This window comes from Lates calcarifer, linkage group LG13 (assembly GCF_001640805.2).
Source record: "Lates calcarifer isolate ASB-BC8 linkage group LG13, TLL_Latcal_v3, whole genome shotgun sequence".
In the NCBI taxonomy this organism is placed as follows: Eukaryota; Metazoa; Chordata; class Actinopteri; family Centropomidae; genus Lates; species Lates calcarifer.
Genome location: NC_066845.1, coordinates 3,528,736 through 3,548,018, shown reverse-complemented (window position 1 = coordinate 3,548,018; position 19,283 = coordinate 3,528,736). Strand labels below are relative to the sequence as shown.

Genomic DNA, 19,283 nt, shown 5'->3' with positions numbered 1-19,283 from the left:
CTATAACAAAACTGATCATGCTTAAATTTACATTTAAAACATTTTCCTTTCTTTCCTTTGCTTTAATATGTTTGTTAGTAGCCAATAAACAATACCTGAGGTATCAATATAGTATTATATAAGAAAGTGAAATTGATGGATGGATTACAGAGTTAGGCCACCCTGGTTACTGGATGGTGTGTCTCTCTCTCTCTCTGTGTGTGTGTGTGTGTGTGTGTGTTTTTGTGACTTGTATGCCACAATAAACATTACACATGAGAGCGAGAAAGTTCAGTATTGACCATGGGGACAGTAGCATGACCAACAAATCACTATGTAATCTGCTAAAACTGAGATGTGGTTGAAAGTTCTGGAACAAACCAGTAAGAGGTTCTTAAGATAAAATTTCTTTTGTCAGAAAAGCCCCGTGGTAATAAATTGAATGCAATACTCACACGAGCGGTTCCAGAAAAGCACTATTTATTTAAAAGTTAAAACAAAAACAATGCTTTCATAAGTTTACAGGGAAGTTACATAACAGTAACTGATATACTCTTAGGCAAGTTTTATCCGTAAGCCCATTGGCTGTCGTGCCCGACCGTCATTGTATTAGCCAATCATTGAACGGACAGCTTGCTTGGGGCGGTTGCCGATTTTTTACCCAGCTTGCGCTATTCAATGTTGTGATTTTAGCTGTAGCAACATGTCTGCCTCCATGGTGCGAGCGACCGTCCGAGCGGTCAGCAAAAGAAAGATACTGCCTACAAGAGCCGCACTGACACTGGTAAGTTAAAACCGTGATGCTAAACTCACGTAGAACACTTTTCTGCCCGGTCACCGTGTTAATTCAGGACTTGTGACCTTAATTCTAGCGACCGTTGGCTAACGTTACGTGATCTGAAGTTAGCTAAGCTAGCTAACCATCAGTGACATTAACGCTATACGCAGAACACTTTTCTGAAATATCACTCTTCTCATCGTATTGATGAGCTTGCATTCGCTGATGCACATACTAGGGTGGCTATGCAAGTATGACATTAAATCGAAAAATCATAATTTCTAAGGACTTGGAAAAAATACTAACAGCCCTCTCAGGCAAGGCAACGTTAGGAAGTTAAGCTAAGCTAAGATGTTGCTTGCTAATGTTCCACCGACTTTTCTATTTGTTAATAGCGACTCGTAACTGCGTGATAGCAATTCAACACAATACAGAAAGCAGTCTCAAGCCATACAACGCCGATTGAATCTTCTCATACAAAACTCAGGACAAAACCCATATTAACCAAGTGTTGATTTACGAGGTTAACACCGTAAACCCGCAGATGACTGTACAGGTGTACTCTAGAGAGGACAGTAGAGGGGCTTAAAAGGTACAGGTTACAATGATGAGTCAGATGGCGAAATAATCAGTAGTTAGTGGAAAACTACTCAATATGATATGGTATATAAGATACAAATATGTATATTAGATATGGGAATAAAACAGACTCTTTGAGTGTAGCAGCCTTACAGTGCAGAGTCATGGTTTGTTGTTATGGGTGGGATGATGGTGAATATCAGCCTGACGAGCTCTGCAAACAGTGCTGTGTCAAGATAACGTGTGTGCATGGTGGTCAGTGCTGATAATGGTTGTGCACTGAAGTAATTGTAAAATAGTTGCACGTCCCTTAACACTGAGGCAACGGCTGATGATGTGACATCAGAGTTATACTGTAGTTCTTTATACGTTTAAGAATTAGGCCCAGTAATAAATATAAATGTTACCAAATGATGCATTACACGTGATTTAACTTAAAATCCTAATGTAACAATAATAATACCTCAGTGTTATATTGTTGATAGTAACTGGAAACTCTACAAAGAGCTACATTTTAAGTTTTGGATATTACTATCAAACTTGATTGACAGTATGATTATGAAACAGCTCTGGGCTGTGACACAGTTTGGATGTACTGTACATTTGGCAATGCAGTTGCACACTTACAGATGAACACACCGGCTTTATGGGATTAGCACCATATGGTTAGCGTAGTTCACGTCAGTCTCCACAAGAGAGCCCAGCTACTGTGATCCTTCTTTTCTGCACCTATGTGCTCTCCCTTACATCAGGAGCTACAGGGGTGCTGGTTATTTCATTATCCTGCAGGTACTTGCTAATTTCAGGCAAGACGAAGTCTTCGCCCCAACAAAAGAAGTTTTTCACAGTGGGGAATACAGTGTCAAAATAGCCACAGAAACTTAAACCAGCACCATAGTCTGTTTCTCTAGTATCATTTTTCTACTCCGCATGTTTGAAATACAGTTTTTCCAAAATACACTGCTTTCGTCTCATTCTCATGTACACTGATGTGAGTTGTAACCTTTTATCATCTGTTGTTTCTTCTCTAGACTCCAGCAGCTGTGAACAAGATCAGGGTTTTGTTGCAAGACAAGCCGGAATATGTGAGTAATTGATAACTGATACAACCAACATTCCCAGAATCATCATATCATGCAGCACACAGTGCTTCACCACATGTTATGTAAACTCAAGGCTCTGTATTGTTTTGAGTCTTCATTTTTCACTAAGTTGTTTTTGTCCAAAGAATCCATCCTGTACTACTAACTTCTACTAACCGTTTTCTCTTTAGACAAATGAAACTAGGGCACAGCACACAGTAACTGGGACTTCACACAAAGCCTTGCCAGTTCTGTCTGTTTAGAAAAGCTGAAATCTCAGTACCTAGTGTTGGAGCAGAGGCATGACTGGCATTGACAGCAAAACAAGATTCCCTTTGTTGAAACAGTAACGCTGATATTTCTGACTGCACCTTTTTGTGTGACACAAAGTGTTTGTAGGAATATGATGATATTCCCACAGAAACATTATAGGATTATTATGATTTGTTTGATTTGAGTTGTGCTTTCAAGGTTGTTACGAGGCTTTCCTGTGTGCTGTGGTCTAGTTAACTCAGGGAGGTGAGCAGCTCAGGCAGCTCTATACTTTCAGAGCTGCTTCTTGGATGATCAAACAGTTTCAGAAACCCCCTCCCACCACACATTTGTTACATCCAAATTTTAGGGGGCTACGTCTGACCACTTCTGTAACTTTAAAAAATCTACAAATTCTAGATCGGTTTGAAGGTTGGAGTGAGAACACGTGGCTGTAATGGACTGACCTACACACTGGACTACACCAAGGAGAAAGACAAATCTGATGAGGAAGTGCTGCAGGATGGTAAATTACATCTTATTGTTGTGTTTTCCTTTATAGTGGAAGACTTTGAATTATTTTAGTCATGCTGTCCAGTCCAGTTGATGATTATTTACAGCATGTATTGTAAATACTACCACTAGAGGGTGCTAAAGGTTGACATTTCCAAATTCTACACACCGCTTTTTTGGGGGTGAAGGATATTACTTTGCTGTTCCATTAATTGATTCACTCTACTTGACTCCGTTGCAGGTGTGAGGGTGTTCATAGAGAAGAAGGCTCAGCTGACCCTGTTGGGAACTGAGATGGACTTCGTTGAGTCAAAGCTTTCCAGCGAATTTGTCTTCAACAATCCCAACATCAAGGGCACGTGTGGCTGTGGAGAGAGCTTCAACATCTGAGCATTATGGAGACTGTCCTCCCACACCCTCCCTGCTCCAAACCTTGTCCCATCTATAAAGACTGAGAGACTGAAGGTTGACGAGGAAGCCGGACATGTGGAAATCTTTGAGATGTGGATGTGCCTCCTTTCCTACCACTGCTCTTCCTGCAGACCACTTGCATACACGCACTCTTGAAGCCCATGCTTAGAGGAAGGTTTCAACACAGTCTGTTGTCAAAACTATCTCAGCATCATTGTTTTTAGGTTCACATACCTCTGATGTTGACAACTGCTTTTTAAATTCTGGTTCTGCATTTACGAAATCTTTAGATCAAAGGCAAAGTGTTTTTTGTTTTTTTTTATTTAGTGACTGTCTGCCATTTTTCACATATACGCACATTATTTTAATGAATTCAGTCAAATCCCACCATGACTTGTATACAGGAGGAAATGGTACAACGAACCCCAAGTGCATGGTCACTAAAGCAGAGAGTTGATCAGGTCAAACTTGGTAAAGCTAAGAGGATGAAGAAGGATGATACTAATAAGTATTTTGTCTCAAGTCGGAATCTTTCCACCAAAATCCACAGATGCTAAGTAAACCCACTGTAAGACAGTGTACCATCATCCAGTGTCGTGTACCAGCAGTATGCAAAAGTGGAGGAGTCTTGGAGTGTCTTGAAACTGCTTTAACAGTTTGTATAGTTTTTGAAAAGTTGAAGTATGTATTTATCTCTGTGTAAATATAAAGAATGTAAATGTCCCTTGAACCACACAAACGCACAAAACAAAAACAACGCACAAAACATGTATCCCTCACAAGAGTACATCAGGTTTATGTTGGTTTCATTTTGCTTGATTAAAAACCAGGAACTTGTATAGACTGTGTGCTCTTAAGATTTGTAACCTGTGCAATATGTCTGTGTACATATAAAATGATAATAAATAGCTAAACCCAGTAATATGAAATTGTGTGGTTGCTGTTTTATGTTCAGCAGTTAAAATGTAGGATTTGTGGCAAGGTGATAATTACAACATAATTGTTACAACAAACCTAGAATGGCTGTCATGGAGATGGTGTGGTTGTAGTTAGAATCTTCATGAAGGTCGCCATGGTGATGGCTCACCCAGAACTGTTAGATCATGCTGTCCAGGGTTCTGCAGTGAACTGATGAGCTATCATCACTCTTGTTCTGCTAGTCTGTTTGTGTTCTTGTAGAAGGAGAGGGAGGTACAATCACTTCTCAAGATTTAAGACAAATATTCCTATTTTAGGTTTTTAACATTACTGTATTGACAAGTGGGCATTATGCTTGTTTTTAAGGTGTTTTGGGGTGATGAGTGATGTAAACAAGGATGGAGATTCTGATAGCAGAGAGTCTTATGGGATTAAGGTAGGGAAAAATGTCACAGTGCGTACAGTATTTATTGTTAGATTTACTCATAGTGTTTACAGGACAGACTGGCCTGCTGTTACATTTTCCCTGAAAAATTCACTCTGAAATAACTGGTTGTTTTTCAATACCGAAAACTAAAACTGAGGAAAAAGACAATAAAATACTCAGTATAACTGAGGGCAGCTGCAGAGTTAGGTGACAGTTCTCTGTGGGTCCAGCACTAATATAAAAATGTTAGATACTGCAGCTTTAAATGTATGGTCTTTGAGAGAGTTACAGGTTTTAACCAAACATGATGACTCAAAGCAATGTTGCTGTAGGCTATTTCCTTCTGGTTTTATTTTAACTATTTGTGTTATGAAGTAAAGTATATTTACGTAGAATATAAAGCAAAGGAAAGCTTAAGGAAATGCACACTGGATTCATATTGTGATGTTTGTGATCTACAGTAGCAAATGTCAGTCACATATTTGATCTCTGTGTCAGCGTCTGAGAAACTCCCCTATTGCCATTTTTCTCAGATTTCAGACCTACTGAAGGCTTTGGCGAGAAGGAAATCACTTCCTTGTGACACCACAGCGCATTGACCCTCGAAACATCAGCACCACCCTCTCCATCCTCAAGAACACAGAGACTGGGACTTTCAGATCCAGAGCCTGTCCTGCCTGAAAACATGAGCCAGTTGTCCAAGTGTGAATTTAAAAGGCAGGATCACCTGAGTGAAAGCTTACCTGCCTCAGTCCCTGCTCCTCAAACTGCAGTGACCTCATCCCAGGAGGGACAACTGCAACCCAGCTTACCATCCTCAAATAATGTCATCCTTGCACACCTGGTGGCAAAATCTAACATGATGCCGTCTGACTCGGTGATCTCTATCAGAGAACAGCTTAAACAGCAAGAGATACATCCATACATCTTGGGTGTGCAGGCTTGGACCAAACAGCCGTCCTGTGAGCCACAGTGGCAGCAACACAAAGTCTCTCAACCTGATCCTAATCCAGGGCCAACTAACGAATGGTTCCTTGAGAACTTGACAGACCTACAAAGGAAGCTGTTTGTGGGTGCCTCAAAGAAATATGGAGTTCCCAAAAGCTCTCTGATGCCCGGGAAAAGTGGTCGTTGCAACTCGTCTGAATCCATCTCTTTACCGCCCAGTTAAAGAAAGCCAAAGACACAGAAAAGATAAAATCAAACTGAAACCAGCAAAGACATTTGCCTTTTTTTCTGTGACAGTGATCATTGTTGCAATACTTACAAAGACACAAGCAAACAAGAAACTCAGTAGACACAATAATCTATATTTATTTAAGTAATCACATTTTCAAAAATGACAAAAAATAATGTCCACAGTAAGAACACCTTCAGCAAACCAATGATGCATTTAGAAAAGGTCAAAAATATGAAACATCCAACAACGCTCACTGGTTACACACACAAGTGTGTTTTTCAGTCATTTCATCTCAAGCAATAAAACTCATTTGTCCGGGATAATATTTCAAACAACAGCTGCAAAATCAACAACCATCATCTTTGTACCCAAACACTTTCTCTCCACATGTGAAATTGGCATGGTTTGCCACTTGCTACTTTGTAGCCAAGGTCATGACGGATGTAATGACGACTTTAAAAACTGTTTGTTATGCTGGAAGTGGCAGGAGGACCAAGGTGTACTGTCACCATGACCACCAGCTGCCTCCGTGATTCATTCGTTCTCATTTTAGTTTGTGGGTTATGTACCACTCAGTATGATTTCCCTCTTTTATAAAAACATGGAGGAATAACTTTGATTGTGATTGAGTTTGGAGGAAACTGATGGTTTACCAAGGTTCAACTGCTGCTGTCCACTGTATTAGTTTATTTTCGTTTATTTCACCAGGATAGTATTAATACTGCTTTTGAGAAGTAAAACTTTATTTGGATCAGTCTGCAGTCATTTCACAGGGCACCCAGTCCTGGATAATTACAGGTGATGATAGAGATTTTGTTTAAAAGCTCCCATGACCTCAGCCTCCCGCCCTTTCACTCACATAAATGCTCACAAACCAAAATGACTCCAGTCTCCTCCAAACACCCCCTCCCCTCCCCAGTCATGGTGGTCTATAACAAAGCTTTCATCTCAGACCTGCAGAGAACAGAACAGCAGCCCCTCACAGACCAGCACAGGACTATACCTGGCTTTACAGAGGAGAGAGGGGAACAAACACACAAACGCACAACTCAGGTAAGTGAAGCTTATTATAAATTAAAAAAGCTTATTTAAAATGCTTAAATGTTGAATTTATCTTTGTCTTATGACTCATAAATCCAAATTAGCAGCTTTAAGAAAATGTGCCACTTTTTAATTTAACTTTTAATTCCTATTTTTAAAACACTTTTTTGTACCTCGGTGTCTGTGTGACATATTTGCATGCTAGCAGACAGTGCGAGCTCAGCTATGTTCTGCATGTACCACAGAAATATTCCTGGATTTGATTTGAGAACAAGATGATAGTGGAATCAACAGCCAATCACGGCCCAGACTGCGGGTCCATATGCAATGAGTCTGCAGCTTCAGGGGGACGGGGGCCACCTGTGTTGGTCGACGCCTGGCTGGTCCCCACTTTCTTCGGCCTCATCATGCTGGTTGGCCTGGTCGGGAACTCGCTGGTCATCCACGTGGTCACCAAACACCAGCAGATGAAGACCATCACCAACTTTTACATTGGTAAAACTTCTGAAGTTAAATAAGTAGTAACAGGGAACAAAAAGGAAAGGATATGTGACTTTCCAAAAATGTTTTAAAAACCTTAAAATTACAGTGGAAGAGTGGTCCAAAAGTGAGAACACAGGTTAGTTGGTGAATTTTGAAAGGCAGAAAACTCAGCACTTGCTGGTGTTATTGGTACTGATACACTTATTTATGATATTCATGCCCTGGTGACTGCATCTCACATTGACACATCTTGAATTACAGCTCTCTCTTTGAGAATCACTGTTGGTGTCTCTCTTTTAGTCAACCTGGCCACGACTGATATCTTGTTTCTGGTCTGCTGCGTGCCCTTCACTGCCACACTGTACCCACTGCCCAGCTGGATCTTTGGAGAGTTTATGTGCCGACTGGTGAACTACCTTCAGCAGGTGAGATACACACATGTAAACGAGCGAATATAGAGGCATAGGATTGCTGGAAGAATTACAACTGTAATACTAATAACACTTATTTAACAATATACAAAATGCAACCTTTCAATCAATGTAATAATCAGCACAAAATGTAGAAACTTATTTCATTTCACACATGTTATTCTTATTACTTATTCTACATGCTGTTGCTACAAAACATAAAACCAACTTGAAATGTGTGTCAACCAGAAACAAATCTACTGTGTGTGTGTGGTGTGTGTGTGTGTGTGTGTGTGTGTGTTTCAGGTGACTGCTCAGGCAACATGTATCACTCTGTCAGCGATGAGTGTGGACCGCTGCTACGTGACTGTGTATCCCCTGCAGTCGCTGCGACACCGCACCCCCCGCATGGCTCTGACCATCTCTGTGTCCATCTGGATAGGTACTACGAAAAATACACCATGCACACATTCACAACCTTACACTGGCAGTAGTAACAACTTTCTCCTTTTGCCGATTTTTTATTTGGCTTTTTTTGCCTTAGGATTATGTAGGAATTGTGGGTAAAAATGAACTAGTTTCTCAAAGACTATTTTGAAGCATTGAATGTGAAATCACTACTGTTTAAACTGTTGTGGAAAAAAGGTGCTGGCTTTGTAATTCTAGAGAGCAGCTGGGGATTTTTCAGTTGCTATCTATGTAGTCTGTTTTTTGGTCTGGAGTCAGCATCTAGTGGCAGTAAGTGAAATTTACTATAAAGAGCATCTTCTGAGTGACACAGTCATGTCCCACTTGTCCTCTCCAGGCTCCTTGCTGCTGTCGACCCCTGTAGCCGTGTACCAGCGTCTGGAGGCAGGATACTGGTTTGGTCCTCAGACGTACTGCAGCGAGGTCTTCCCCTCTGCCCGCCTCCAGAAAGCCTTCATCATCTACAGCTTCTTGGCCGTTTACCTGCTGCCCCTGCTCACCATCACCGCCTGCTACGCCTTCATGCTCAAGCGCATGGGCCAACCCAGCTGTGAACCCCATCGACAGCAGCTACCACGTAAGAGAACGATACAGAGTCATATTCACTTGCAAAATGTTTTTTCCACTTATTAAGTCCAAGACATCTCAAAGCCTCCTTAACTCCAGCTTCAGGCTCAAGCTGAGCGAGCAGCAGCGATGCGGGCGCGAGTCTCCCGGATGGTGGTGGTGATGGTGGCCCTGTTCCTCATCTGCTGGGGCCCCATCCAGGTCTGCATCCTCCTGCAAGCTTTCGGCCTCCGCAGTTATGTTCTATACAAGGTGACTTACTCTCCATGATTAAATGATCTTCACTGTGCTGTAGGTATGCTGGTTTGTTTAATTCTTCTCTGGCCATGGGTATGGAAGCCCTTTACGCCACTAAGAAAAAAACCTACTTATTTTAAGTACTGTGATTGTCAATCACAGAACTAAAACTAATGCAGTCATTAAAATGACAAAATTGATCAATAACAACAATGCAGTGTAACAAATCAAAAAAAAAAACAAAACAAAAAAACATTGAAATAATCAGAACAGGTGAGCATAACATAAACCTGTAGATGTTTGTCTCAATTTTGCATCCACAGCTGAAGATCTGGGGTCACTGCATGTCGTACTCCAACTCCTCTGTAAACCCCCTGGTTTACGCCTTCATGGGCAACAACTTCAGAAAGGCCTTCAAACACGCCTTCCCTGCCATATTTCTGTGGCGCACCAGGGGGAGAGTCAGGGTGGGAAACATGGACCCAGAGGAAGGGGGAGAAATTGATCACCAGGCACCCAAAGGAGAAGCAGAGATGCACTTTCTTTCATCTGGGTCCTAAAGGGCACGTTGGGCATTTGGACACTGTGCACTCATTGTTTATTTATAGTTTGTTCTGGAGATAAGAGCAGTCTGCCCACCTTGATACATATGTGTGTGCATGGACGTACACACACACACACACACACACACACACACACATGCACACAAAATCATCATACACAGAAAAAGGAAAATTTTGGATAAAAATGGTCTGATGTTCCACCTTAACCATTCTGGCACAATGTGGGGTTAATATAGGGAGTACTAAGAACATCAGTAAGTGACAGGTTTAAACACACACACACACACACAACACACACACACAAGCAATTCCTGCCATGTGATCTCTTAAAAAGGACAAATCAGTCAGATGCGTCTTGTGACCTTCACGAGCTGCTGAAATACAATTATCTTTGTCACTTGATTTTCTTTTTAGCTTAGCTGGACTGATGCAGTCAATGACTGTGAGGTTCTTGTCTTATCTTACAACAATTTCTCAAGGAGGTGAAGAAAACTGTATAGGACAACAATAGCCACTGTTAGTGACTGCAGTTTTTTTATGGACAATAGCTTTGTTGAATATAATTATGTGTTATAATAAGATTCTGTGTCAAACACTCCTTTTGACTGTTTCGTTGGTGTCTCAAAGGTTCACTGTTATCTCCCTTTTCTTTTATTTGGTTCTTTTAACAGTGTGTTCTGTTATTTGTTTGTCGAGTATTGGCAGGTTGTGTTATGCCTGTTTTGGACTAGTGTCTGTCTTCTTGTGCATGTTGGGGAAAACATGCACAACAGTGGGATGCAGCAAGATAATTTGTATTTATGTAGATGTCAGCCAGACTTGTACATAATGTTAATGTGTGCAATAGGAAGCAGTGTTGCATTCACACACTAGAATATACATGAGATGAAAATGTTCATAGAAATAAATGATACTAAAAGTGTGTATTTCTCCACTTTTGTGTCTGCCCCTCTCAGACCCCCTGTGCTTACCCAGAAATAATTTCTCTCCTGCTTAGATCACCTAAGGACATAACTATATCATATAGTAACTTTACCTATTTGCTGACCTACATTTGCTTTGAAATGTCCACATTGGTGCAAGGCCTATTGATTTACTGGTGATTGAATACATGTGATAGAGCGGCCAAAGGTTACTGTCACTGTGTCTCCCTAACTTTTCATTTTACTCAATGAGAGACAAACTCGGCCACCTAATATTTCCAGATTTTCCTTGGCTCGCATGATTTATTTGGCTGTAGTCTTATTTTAATACAATGTCAGAGAGGTTCCTGTTCGTCAAACAGTCTCTATGTGCTACATAGTTAATTAATAATAATATCAACAGTTGAATTAAAGGCTGTTTTGCACCTGTTTAGCACCTCACTTGAACGTCTCCTGTGCGCACTCACATTTTAGTGGCGTGACAATGGAGCCAATCAGTTCACATCTAAATCGATATTCACCAATGACAATTGTTTACCAAACAAGACATGTGACTTCAGCCAATGGGATGGCTGGTTGAGCTTTCGGGCTCCTTGTGGTGCTTTCATGTGACTCGGAAAATATAAGTAAATCCACAGCGCGAGACATAAGGACACTAGAAGTCTCAATAAACTATATCTGGCAATTGCATTTTTATGTAAGGGTTGTAATTTCAGCACAGATTTCCAGCAAATGCTCACATTTGAGAGGCTGGAACCAGCAAATGTTTTGCAATTTTGCCTGAAAAATAACTGAGACTTTAAACATATCATCAAAATAGCTCAAAATAGCAGTAGACTGATCGATAGACCAGTCGATAAATCAACAAATAGGTGCAGCACATATACGTACACCATGCAAAATCTACCAAATTTCGTTAGTGGAGGGCACGCGTTTACGATCAGCGCCTGAACGCAACATTTCGTACGTCTAAATAATCATTGGCGTCCTCGTCGAGCAGTGTATCAAGAGAGCAGCAGGAGTGCATCCGAGGCTGAGGAGGAAACCAGTCACACCGCTGAATCAAACATTAAACATCCACCAGCTGAACACAGGAAATCATTTACAACATGGAGCAGAAACAAACCATCAACTTCGGCGCTGGACCCGCAAAACTGCCCCAATCTGTAAGTTTAGTTTAGATGCTCATTTCGCTTGTGCGGCGGTGAAAATACGGGAAAGAAGCTGTAAAATACGAGCTGAGATTGGATGACCGCAAGAGACATCACACTTTTATGTGGCTAGAGATTTAGATTTACTGTGATAGAGGGTGTTTTTGCAGATGCTTCGCTTCAGATTCTCATGTCGAGTCTCGGTGTCTAACATGGTTGATTAAAGCAACATTCAAAACTCTGCGTTTGCATTGTCACTGTGAATCTGCTGATCTGTTTTTTCTTTCATTATCTGAGACTTGCATATGAATATGTAGCTGTGTGAGAAAGCTACGGCTGTTTTCAGTGCTGCTGTCGCTTGGCATCTGATCAACAGCTCAAACAGACTGAAAACAGTGCGTTGAGTTGCATCAGCCTTATTCATTCATTCATGTGGAAACCTGCTTCTTTGTGCCTCACAGGCAGAGGCAGATACGACCCCTAGATGGCAGGAAAACACAGAAAAAAATCACAAGCACTCGCTCACTAAACTTTACATTCGACTCAACTGTGTTTTATTGGACTGGCGATCCGTACAGGGTGTACCCTGCCTCTCGCCCAATGACAGCTGGGATAGGCTCCAGCCCAATTAAAAAAGTTTGAAAACTGAAGAGCAGCAATCCCACTGATTTACTGTGCAGAGTCCACAGTTGCTGTACATAGTTTTTGACTAATTACATTAGTAGATCAACAGAAAATTAACATTCTGACAACTGGGTACATGGAAAAAATGAACAAAATAAATAAATAAAATAATCAGTTTCAGCTTCTCAAATGTTAATTTTATGTTGGTGTAAACTGAAAATCTTTGTGTTTTGTATTGTTGGTGGACAAGACAAGACCTCAAATTGGATTAAAAAATGTTTTTTTTAATGTTTTATAGACCAAATGATTAATTGTGAAAATAATCTGACTGCTACATAAATATGAATCAATAATGAAAATAATTGTAGCTGCAGCCTTACAAATAACATTAAAAGGTGGACAATAATCTATCTAGATAAGACAGACTCCACATAAGGAGCACTATGGAAATGTCCTTGTTAAACTGACTGTATCATTACATCACACCTTGATTACTGATAAAGACCAAACACAGAGCTCCTCTAGTTTGCCTCTGAGTTTTGGACTTACCTGACTCACATGCGACTTCTTGTTGCTGCTTAAACTTTACTTTTAAGCCTCTTTAAAGAAAAAAACAAACAAACCATAAAGCCATCCTCATTCCTGATTGTAGAAATACCTAATATGTGACCTTTTGCAGGTGCTGCTACAAGCTCAGAAGGAGCTCCTCAATTACAGCGGCATTGGCATTAGTGTTCTCGGTGAGTAGAACTACAGATGGGTTGTATTTATGTTTTTATGAGACAAAACTATTGTGGACTAAAACTGTTTTAGAGAGGCATCAATTGAACTGTGGAGGATGTCGTTTGAGGTGGTGTTGAGCTCTATTTCATTACACAAAGACATGTTCATTGATATAATTGTGGTGGACAAAATTACAGAAAGACTCACTCACTGGAATCTGTGCTGTAGCTATGTGCCAGAGTTAAATAACCAAAATATAATCAATTGCCATTAATGACAGTGAAATTAAATTCAAATGTTTGTCTCTCTGTTCTAACCAGAGATGAGTCACCGATCATCAGACTTCAACAAAATCCTCAACAAAACAGAGAGTCTCCTGCGAGAGCTGCTGTAAGTGACATTTGCTGCTTCATGCTTCTTTATTATCCGCCTCTTTAACTCCTCTCCTCATGTTTTACTGCAGCACCATCATAACGCTTCCAAACTAGGGTGTTCATTCATACTCTCTTGCACCTTCAGCTTACAATATAAACAGTATGTTGGTGATATATTTTTGACAGTTCTGGGGTGGCTTCTTCTTATTACATGTTTAGTTTTGCCTTGAAGGCCAAAAAGGCTTAGGGTTAGGCTGTGCTAGGTCAACTAGGTGTGTTTCACAATGTAATTAACAGAAGATTTATCCAGAAGAGCTGAACTTTGCTGTACTCTCTGTACAGTCTTTCTAAGAAGTTTGTGATTTTACAAACTATATGTTGATGTTTCATTTTTTGTGAGTTTGTGTGCTTTTAATTAAAATGTATAGTGTATATTTAGATTTGATGCCTGTAGTAGTTAGGTGGAAAAGATGACTAAGAGGACTTTACATTACAGCTAATGTTGTTAGCAACTTGCTGTGGTAAGCTCATAGTGCAGGACAGACAGGACAACATTTAAAATAGCATACTAATAAAACACCATATATACCTTTTTTTAAAGTTTACAGGTCAAAAGTCAAAACAACTAAAACACATTTAGATATGAAAAATGCAACAAATAATTACAAAGAAATCAAAGTTAAAAACAAAATGTATGTACTTATATTATTATAATATATTAAGTTAATCTGATATTCAAATGTTTGTGCTTTTGGTTGTTACATTCACATTTTTAGGGATTTAAGTGTTAAATTGATTTATTTCATCTGAAAATTTAATTAATACAAAGTTATCTCAGAATTGAGTGTAATGATAGGGAAACTGCTGATGGTTTTCTGCATGGTAATTATAATGACATGTAAACTGGTAGAACCAGATGCTTGTTTGTTTTTTCAGTTATTCATAACATTTACTTCACCAGAGTTTAACTATGCAGAAACAAGACAGTTCAGTATGAATCACTTGAAGAATCTGCGAGTTTACTGCTGCACAATGTGATGTCTCCTCTGTACACGGTGCTTAACACAGTGACCTTTGTCTTCACAGAAATATCCCAGACAACTACAAGGTGATGTTTCTGCAGGGTGGCGGGTCTGGACAGTTCAGCGGTGTTCCTCTCAACCTGATTGGCCTTAAAAAGGACAGGTGCGCTGATTACCTGGTGACCGGCACGTGGTCAGCGAAAGCGGCGAAAGAAGCAGAGAAATACGGCAAAGTCAACATTGTCCATCCAAAGTTGGACAGTTACACCAGTAAGTCTGTGTGCGGGGAGAAATGTGTGAATATAGAGGCAGACTGATAACGGTCTTTTTCACTTATTCTAATGAAAATCACAAACAAAAAATCATCAATAATTGCCAACACCATCATTTTTCTGATCAGGACCATGTATTATTACCATTGTTTGGTTTCAGAATGGAGGTTTTGTAACTCAGGTCATGTCTTGGATGATAAGAAGAATTTCTAATTCATTTATTTTTTCTTTGTTTTAATATTCAACTTAATTGCCATCACCACATCAAACAGTAGTTTCACATCTTATGAATTGGTCATTGTCATTCATGCTGCATTAGGGCAGTCCCTCTGGCTGTGTGTCCAGGCTGTTATGTAACGAACAAATAGAGCCGACTACCAGGGAAAGACTCTGGTATGCGGGCAGCTTTTTCCACATGGTTGTGTCTGATTGGGGTTTTCAGTCATCTTTTTCTTTATCTTTACGTTTGGAGGCAGTTTTATTTAATTGAAAATGTCAAACTTTTTTCATTGAATGCACAGTAATTAATAGATATGCAACACAAAATCAGAATCCAAATATGAAGTGTTGATGGGTTTTATTAAAAGACTTTCTTCACAGTTTGCTGTCACCAGAAAGAGGACTCTTTCATTTTCAACCATTTTTTCTGACCACCTGGCCCTGTAGACAAAGAGTCAACTGGTACATCTGCTTTTTGCTGTGTTGTGCCAAATGGCCTGTTTGCACACTAAATTGCGAGGTGTGGAGGTAAAGCTAACCGGAGAAACTGGTCTGATTGAGGGTTGTGAGGTGCAACAGGATGACAGAGATAATACTGTCACAGTAATGTAAGTTTTTAACAGTGTGGCCCTGGTGATGGCAGTGTCAGTCCACCCCTTCGGTCCAGATTGAAATATCTATCTTTCTATCTATGTAAGTGTTGGACGAATTGCCATGATATTTTGTTAAGACATTCTCGTTTCACACGGGATGAATTCCTTTGATTTTGGTGTTCCTCTGACTTGTCCTCTGACACCACCTGCAGGTTGACATTTGTGATTGTTAGTGAAATGTCTCAACAACTATTTGATGGATTATAATTGGGTACAGATATCTATGGTGCCAAGAGAAGGAATCCAGTCTCAGCTGTACTTTGTGTTAATTGCTAAAGACAATGTTAACAACCTACACTTATATGGTGAACACAATGAGCATTATATCTGTTAGACATGTCATTGTGACGCCTGTGAGTATATGGGCAGTTAAGTCTCACAGAGATGCTAGCATGGCTGTAGACTCTTTACTCTGGTTTAACTACGTTAAGTCTTGTTTTACAGTGTTCTGTTGTTGCTCTCTCCAGAAATTCCCGACCCCAGCAGCTGGACCCTGAACCCCTCAGCCTCCTATGTGTACTACTGCTGTAACGAGACAGTCCATGGCGTGGAATACAACTTTATACCTGAAACAAACGGGGTAGTCCTAGTCAGCGACATGTCCTCCAACTTCCTGTCTCGACCTGTGGATGTGTCGAAGGTGAGAACACTGAAGAATGATCCTGAATAAAAGATTAAACTCTTTAGCTTCTGGGTCCCTTGTCCCCATATTTCCATGCATTTTTTTTTTAAACTCATAATAAGAAGAAGCGCGGTTACCTATTAGAAAGGTGAAGTAATAAGAAAAAAATGTGTAAAAATAAAGGAATAAGACAAATGAAAGACCTATCAGTAGAATTCTTAGCATGCTAAGACGCTAGCATGCCAAACTTGCCAGCTTAACCTCAAATAGCTGTTTCTATGTTAACATGATAATGGTGGCATAGAAACATGTGAAGATTATCATTTGACTTTAAGCAACAGTTAAGTCTAGGTACAGCTCGACTCACAAAGTGACTACAGCTTAGACTTGGCCCAGCTGTACAGAAGATAAGCCCTTCAGACTGAGGTGAAAATACAGCATTTCCTCTTATGATCCCCTCAAGCCAAACTGAGCCGTTTTCTCCCGACGAGTCGATGGCGAAGTTATAGACAAAGTCGTATTGGTCATATAACGTGTCCTCTTGCATTGTGTAGTTTGGGCTGATTTTCGCCGGAGCTCAGAAGAATGTGGGCTGCGCAGGAGTAACTGTGGTCATTGTGCGAGAGGAGTTGTTAGGCCATGCTCTGAAAGAGTGTCCCATTGTCCTGGACTACAAGGTGCAAGCTGAAATGAACTCCCTCTACAACACACCGCCATGTTTCAGGTACAGACCCACTTGGTTTTCAATACTAGAATCTTCTCTGTTTCCTACAGATAGAGCATCATGAATATATTACTGTCAGCTAGGTAAAACACTGGTATTTGTTAAATGTTCATTACTGTGTAAAAGATTTAGGTACTGTTGTGTGACTGAAACCTTTGCACAGTACTGTACATGTTTCACAGCTGAACTTTTTACTGATTTGATGCATGCATTTTTGTCAGATGTGTTACAAAGGAATACTAAAGCATTTTTTTGGGAATACACTTACTCACTTTCTTGCAGATAGTTAAGAAGACTGATACCACTCTTATGTCTGTCTGTTAAATGTGAACATACAGTATTCAGCTGGTTAACTTAGCTTAGCATCAAGACTGAAAACAGCGAGAAACAGTTAGCCCGGCTTTGTCTATGGGTTAAAAACTAATCATCAGCACCCCTAAAGGTACAAACAGTACAAAAACTTGAGTGTAAAATGATGACATTTTTCTGGACTGTATCTTGGCTTGGACCGGTTACTTCCTGGACCCTGTAAAGCCACAGTCTGTTATTTTTACACTTTGTTTTTTGGATGGGTGAAACAAACAAGGTATAATGTATCAAATAATGACATCTGTTGAGCTTATGGTAAGCTAAGTTAACCAGCTGCTGGCTACAGCCTTATACAGTATGTACAAGGTTAACGCTCAGGAAGTAAATGAATAAGCAGATTTCCCAAAATACTGAGCTATTCCTTGAAGAATATATTTAAAAATATTTTACAATCCCAATGTGAAATTTTAAGATTTAATATTTATATGAGAAATTAAGGAAAAACACACATAGCAGTAACACTAACTTTTATCACTTTGGTTGTGTGTGACTGTCTGTCGTCTTTTTGTCGGTTCAGTATCTACATCATGGGTCTGGTGCTGGAGTGGATTAAGAACAATGGCGGCAGCGCTGCCATGGAAACGCTCAACAAGCAGAAGTCGTCCATGATATATGACATCATCAACGCTTCTGACGGTTTCTATGTGTGAGTATCATAAAACTAGGAAATTCAGTGAAGGTCAATGTTACACAACACCAATATTTTCCAGTTGTTATACACAACAGTGAAGAAACGGATTTAAGCAATTGAGTGAAAAATTAAAATTAGAACTACTTAACTGTCCAGGTGTCCTGTAGATGTGGCTTGTCGAAGCCACATGAATGTACCATTTCGTGTGGGGAAGAAAGAGGGAGATGAGTCCTTGGAAAAGGAGTTTCTGGAAGGAGCATCCAAACGTGGAATGATATCACTGAAAGGACACAGGTTAGTTTGTCAAACACATGCTTCCTCTTGTTGTTCCATTGATGATTTACTCGCAAGTTTTCTTGTCATGGCTCTGTTACAGATCTGCTTTTACGTTTGAAAACCTCAAACATGACAATTTGTCTCCCCCTGCAGGTCAGTTGGAGGAATCCGTGCATCTCTGTACAATGCTGTAACACTGGAGGATACTGAAGCCCTGGCTGCCTATATGAAGGAGTTCCTCAAAGAGCACCAGTAAAACAGGCCTAATGTCGCACAGTGACATTTTCATTACTTCAGTACAGTTAAAAGAATTTACCTCTAGTTTAGATCCATGTTGGATCTGAAAGGTGCACAGTTAGATGCCTGTTTTGTAACACCTGGTCATTGTTCCTATTAAGCTTTAACCACTGTTGTTACCAGTAATGTCTTAATTACATCTATGTTTCATAGATTTACTGTTTTACTGCATTTCTTGACTAACAGTGCTTTGATGTACATACTGTAGGTAATTCTTGGTACTTGTTCAAAAATGTCTTTACATTACAGTAAATCTAACTTGGCAGTACTTACATTTTGTCGTATAATTTCTTGTATTGAGTGCTGTTTTCCAGCTGACCACAGAATTTAAAATGATCAGATAATATCAAAGTGCTTACTCCTCGTTAATAAGAAGAGAAAAGCAGTGCTAGACAACGAAACTGAGTGATTACCCTGTTTTTTTTGTTTGTTTTTTTAACCCAAAGGTGCTATATGCACATTTTTGTTAACACTACATAGTCAATGTTAGCATCAACAGCTCTTTACTTACCAGT

General features: G+C 40.0%; 3 protein-coding genes across 3 annotated transcripts; all 3 read left to right on the top strand.

Annotated features, from left to right (window-relative positions):
- Nucleotides 1-610: 610 nt before the first annotated feature.
- Nucleotides 611-4,523, top strand: isca1 (iron-sulfur cluster assembly 1). Its single transcript, XM_018673440.2, has 4 exons — nt 611-763; nt 2,368-2,421; nt 3,091-3,196; nt 3,425-4,523. Exons 1-4 carry the CDS (start codon nt 683-685, stop codon nt 3,571-3,573), a joined length of 390 nt encoding a protein of 129 aa, XP_018528956.1. The 5' UTR covers nt 611-682; the 3' UTR covers nt 3,574-4,523.
- A 2,912-nt stretch (nt 4,524-7,435) lies between these two features.
- Nucleotides 7,436-9,991, top strand: kiss1rb (KISS1 receptor b). The gene is given in 7 exon segments (XM_018673207.2): nt 7,436-7,655; nt 7,944-8,068; nt 8,360-8,495; nt 8,859-9,070; nt 9,072-9,098; nt 9,188-9,340; nt 9,649-9,991. Coding segments are annotated over 7 exon segments (1,110 nt in total). The 3' UTR covers nt 9,886-9,991.
- Nucleotides 9,992-11,791: 1,800 nt separating this feature from the next.
- Nucleotides 11,792-19,040, top strand: psat1 (phosphoserine aminotransferase 1). The gene is made up of 9 exons (XM_018673219.2): nt 11,792-11,977; nt 13,266-13,326; nt 13,630-13,699; nt 14,770-14,975; nt 16,317-16,489; nt 17,026-17,195; nt 18,082-18,210; nt 18,352-18,489; nt 18,625-19,040. Exons 1-9 carry the CDS (start codon nt 11,921-11,923, stop codon nt 18,725-18,727), a joined length of 1,107 nt encoding a protein of 368 aa, XP_018528735.1. The 5' UTR covers nt 11,792-11,920; the 3' UTR covers nt 18,728-19,040.
- The last annotated feature ends 243 nt before the right edge of the window (nt 19,041-19,283 follow it).

Coding starts and splice junctions, on each gene's coding strand:
- isca1 (XM_018673440.2), top strand. CDS start 683: ATGTCTGCCTCCATGGTGCGAGCGACCGTCCGAGCGGTCAGCAAAAGA. Junction 2,422..3,090: donor TGCAAGACAAGCCGGAATAT/GTGAGTAATTGA, acceptor TACAAATTCTAG/ATCGGTTTGAAGGTTGGAGT. Junction 3,197..3,424: donor TGAGGAAGTGCTGCAGGATG/GTAAATTACATC, acceptor ACTCCGTTGCAG/GTGTGAGGGTGTTCATAGAG.
- psat1 (XM_018673219.2), top strand. CDS start 11,921: ATGGAGCAGAAACAAACCATCAACTTCGGCGCTGGACCCGCAAAACTG. Junction 16,490..17,025: donor GACCTGTGGATGTGTCGAAG/GTGAGAACACTG, acceptor TGCATTGTGTAG/TTTGGGCTGATTTTCGCCGG. Junction 18,490..18,624: donor ATATCACTGAAAGGACACAG/GTTAGTTTGTCA, acceptor CTCCCCCTGCAG/GTCAGTTGGAGGAATCCGTG.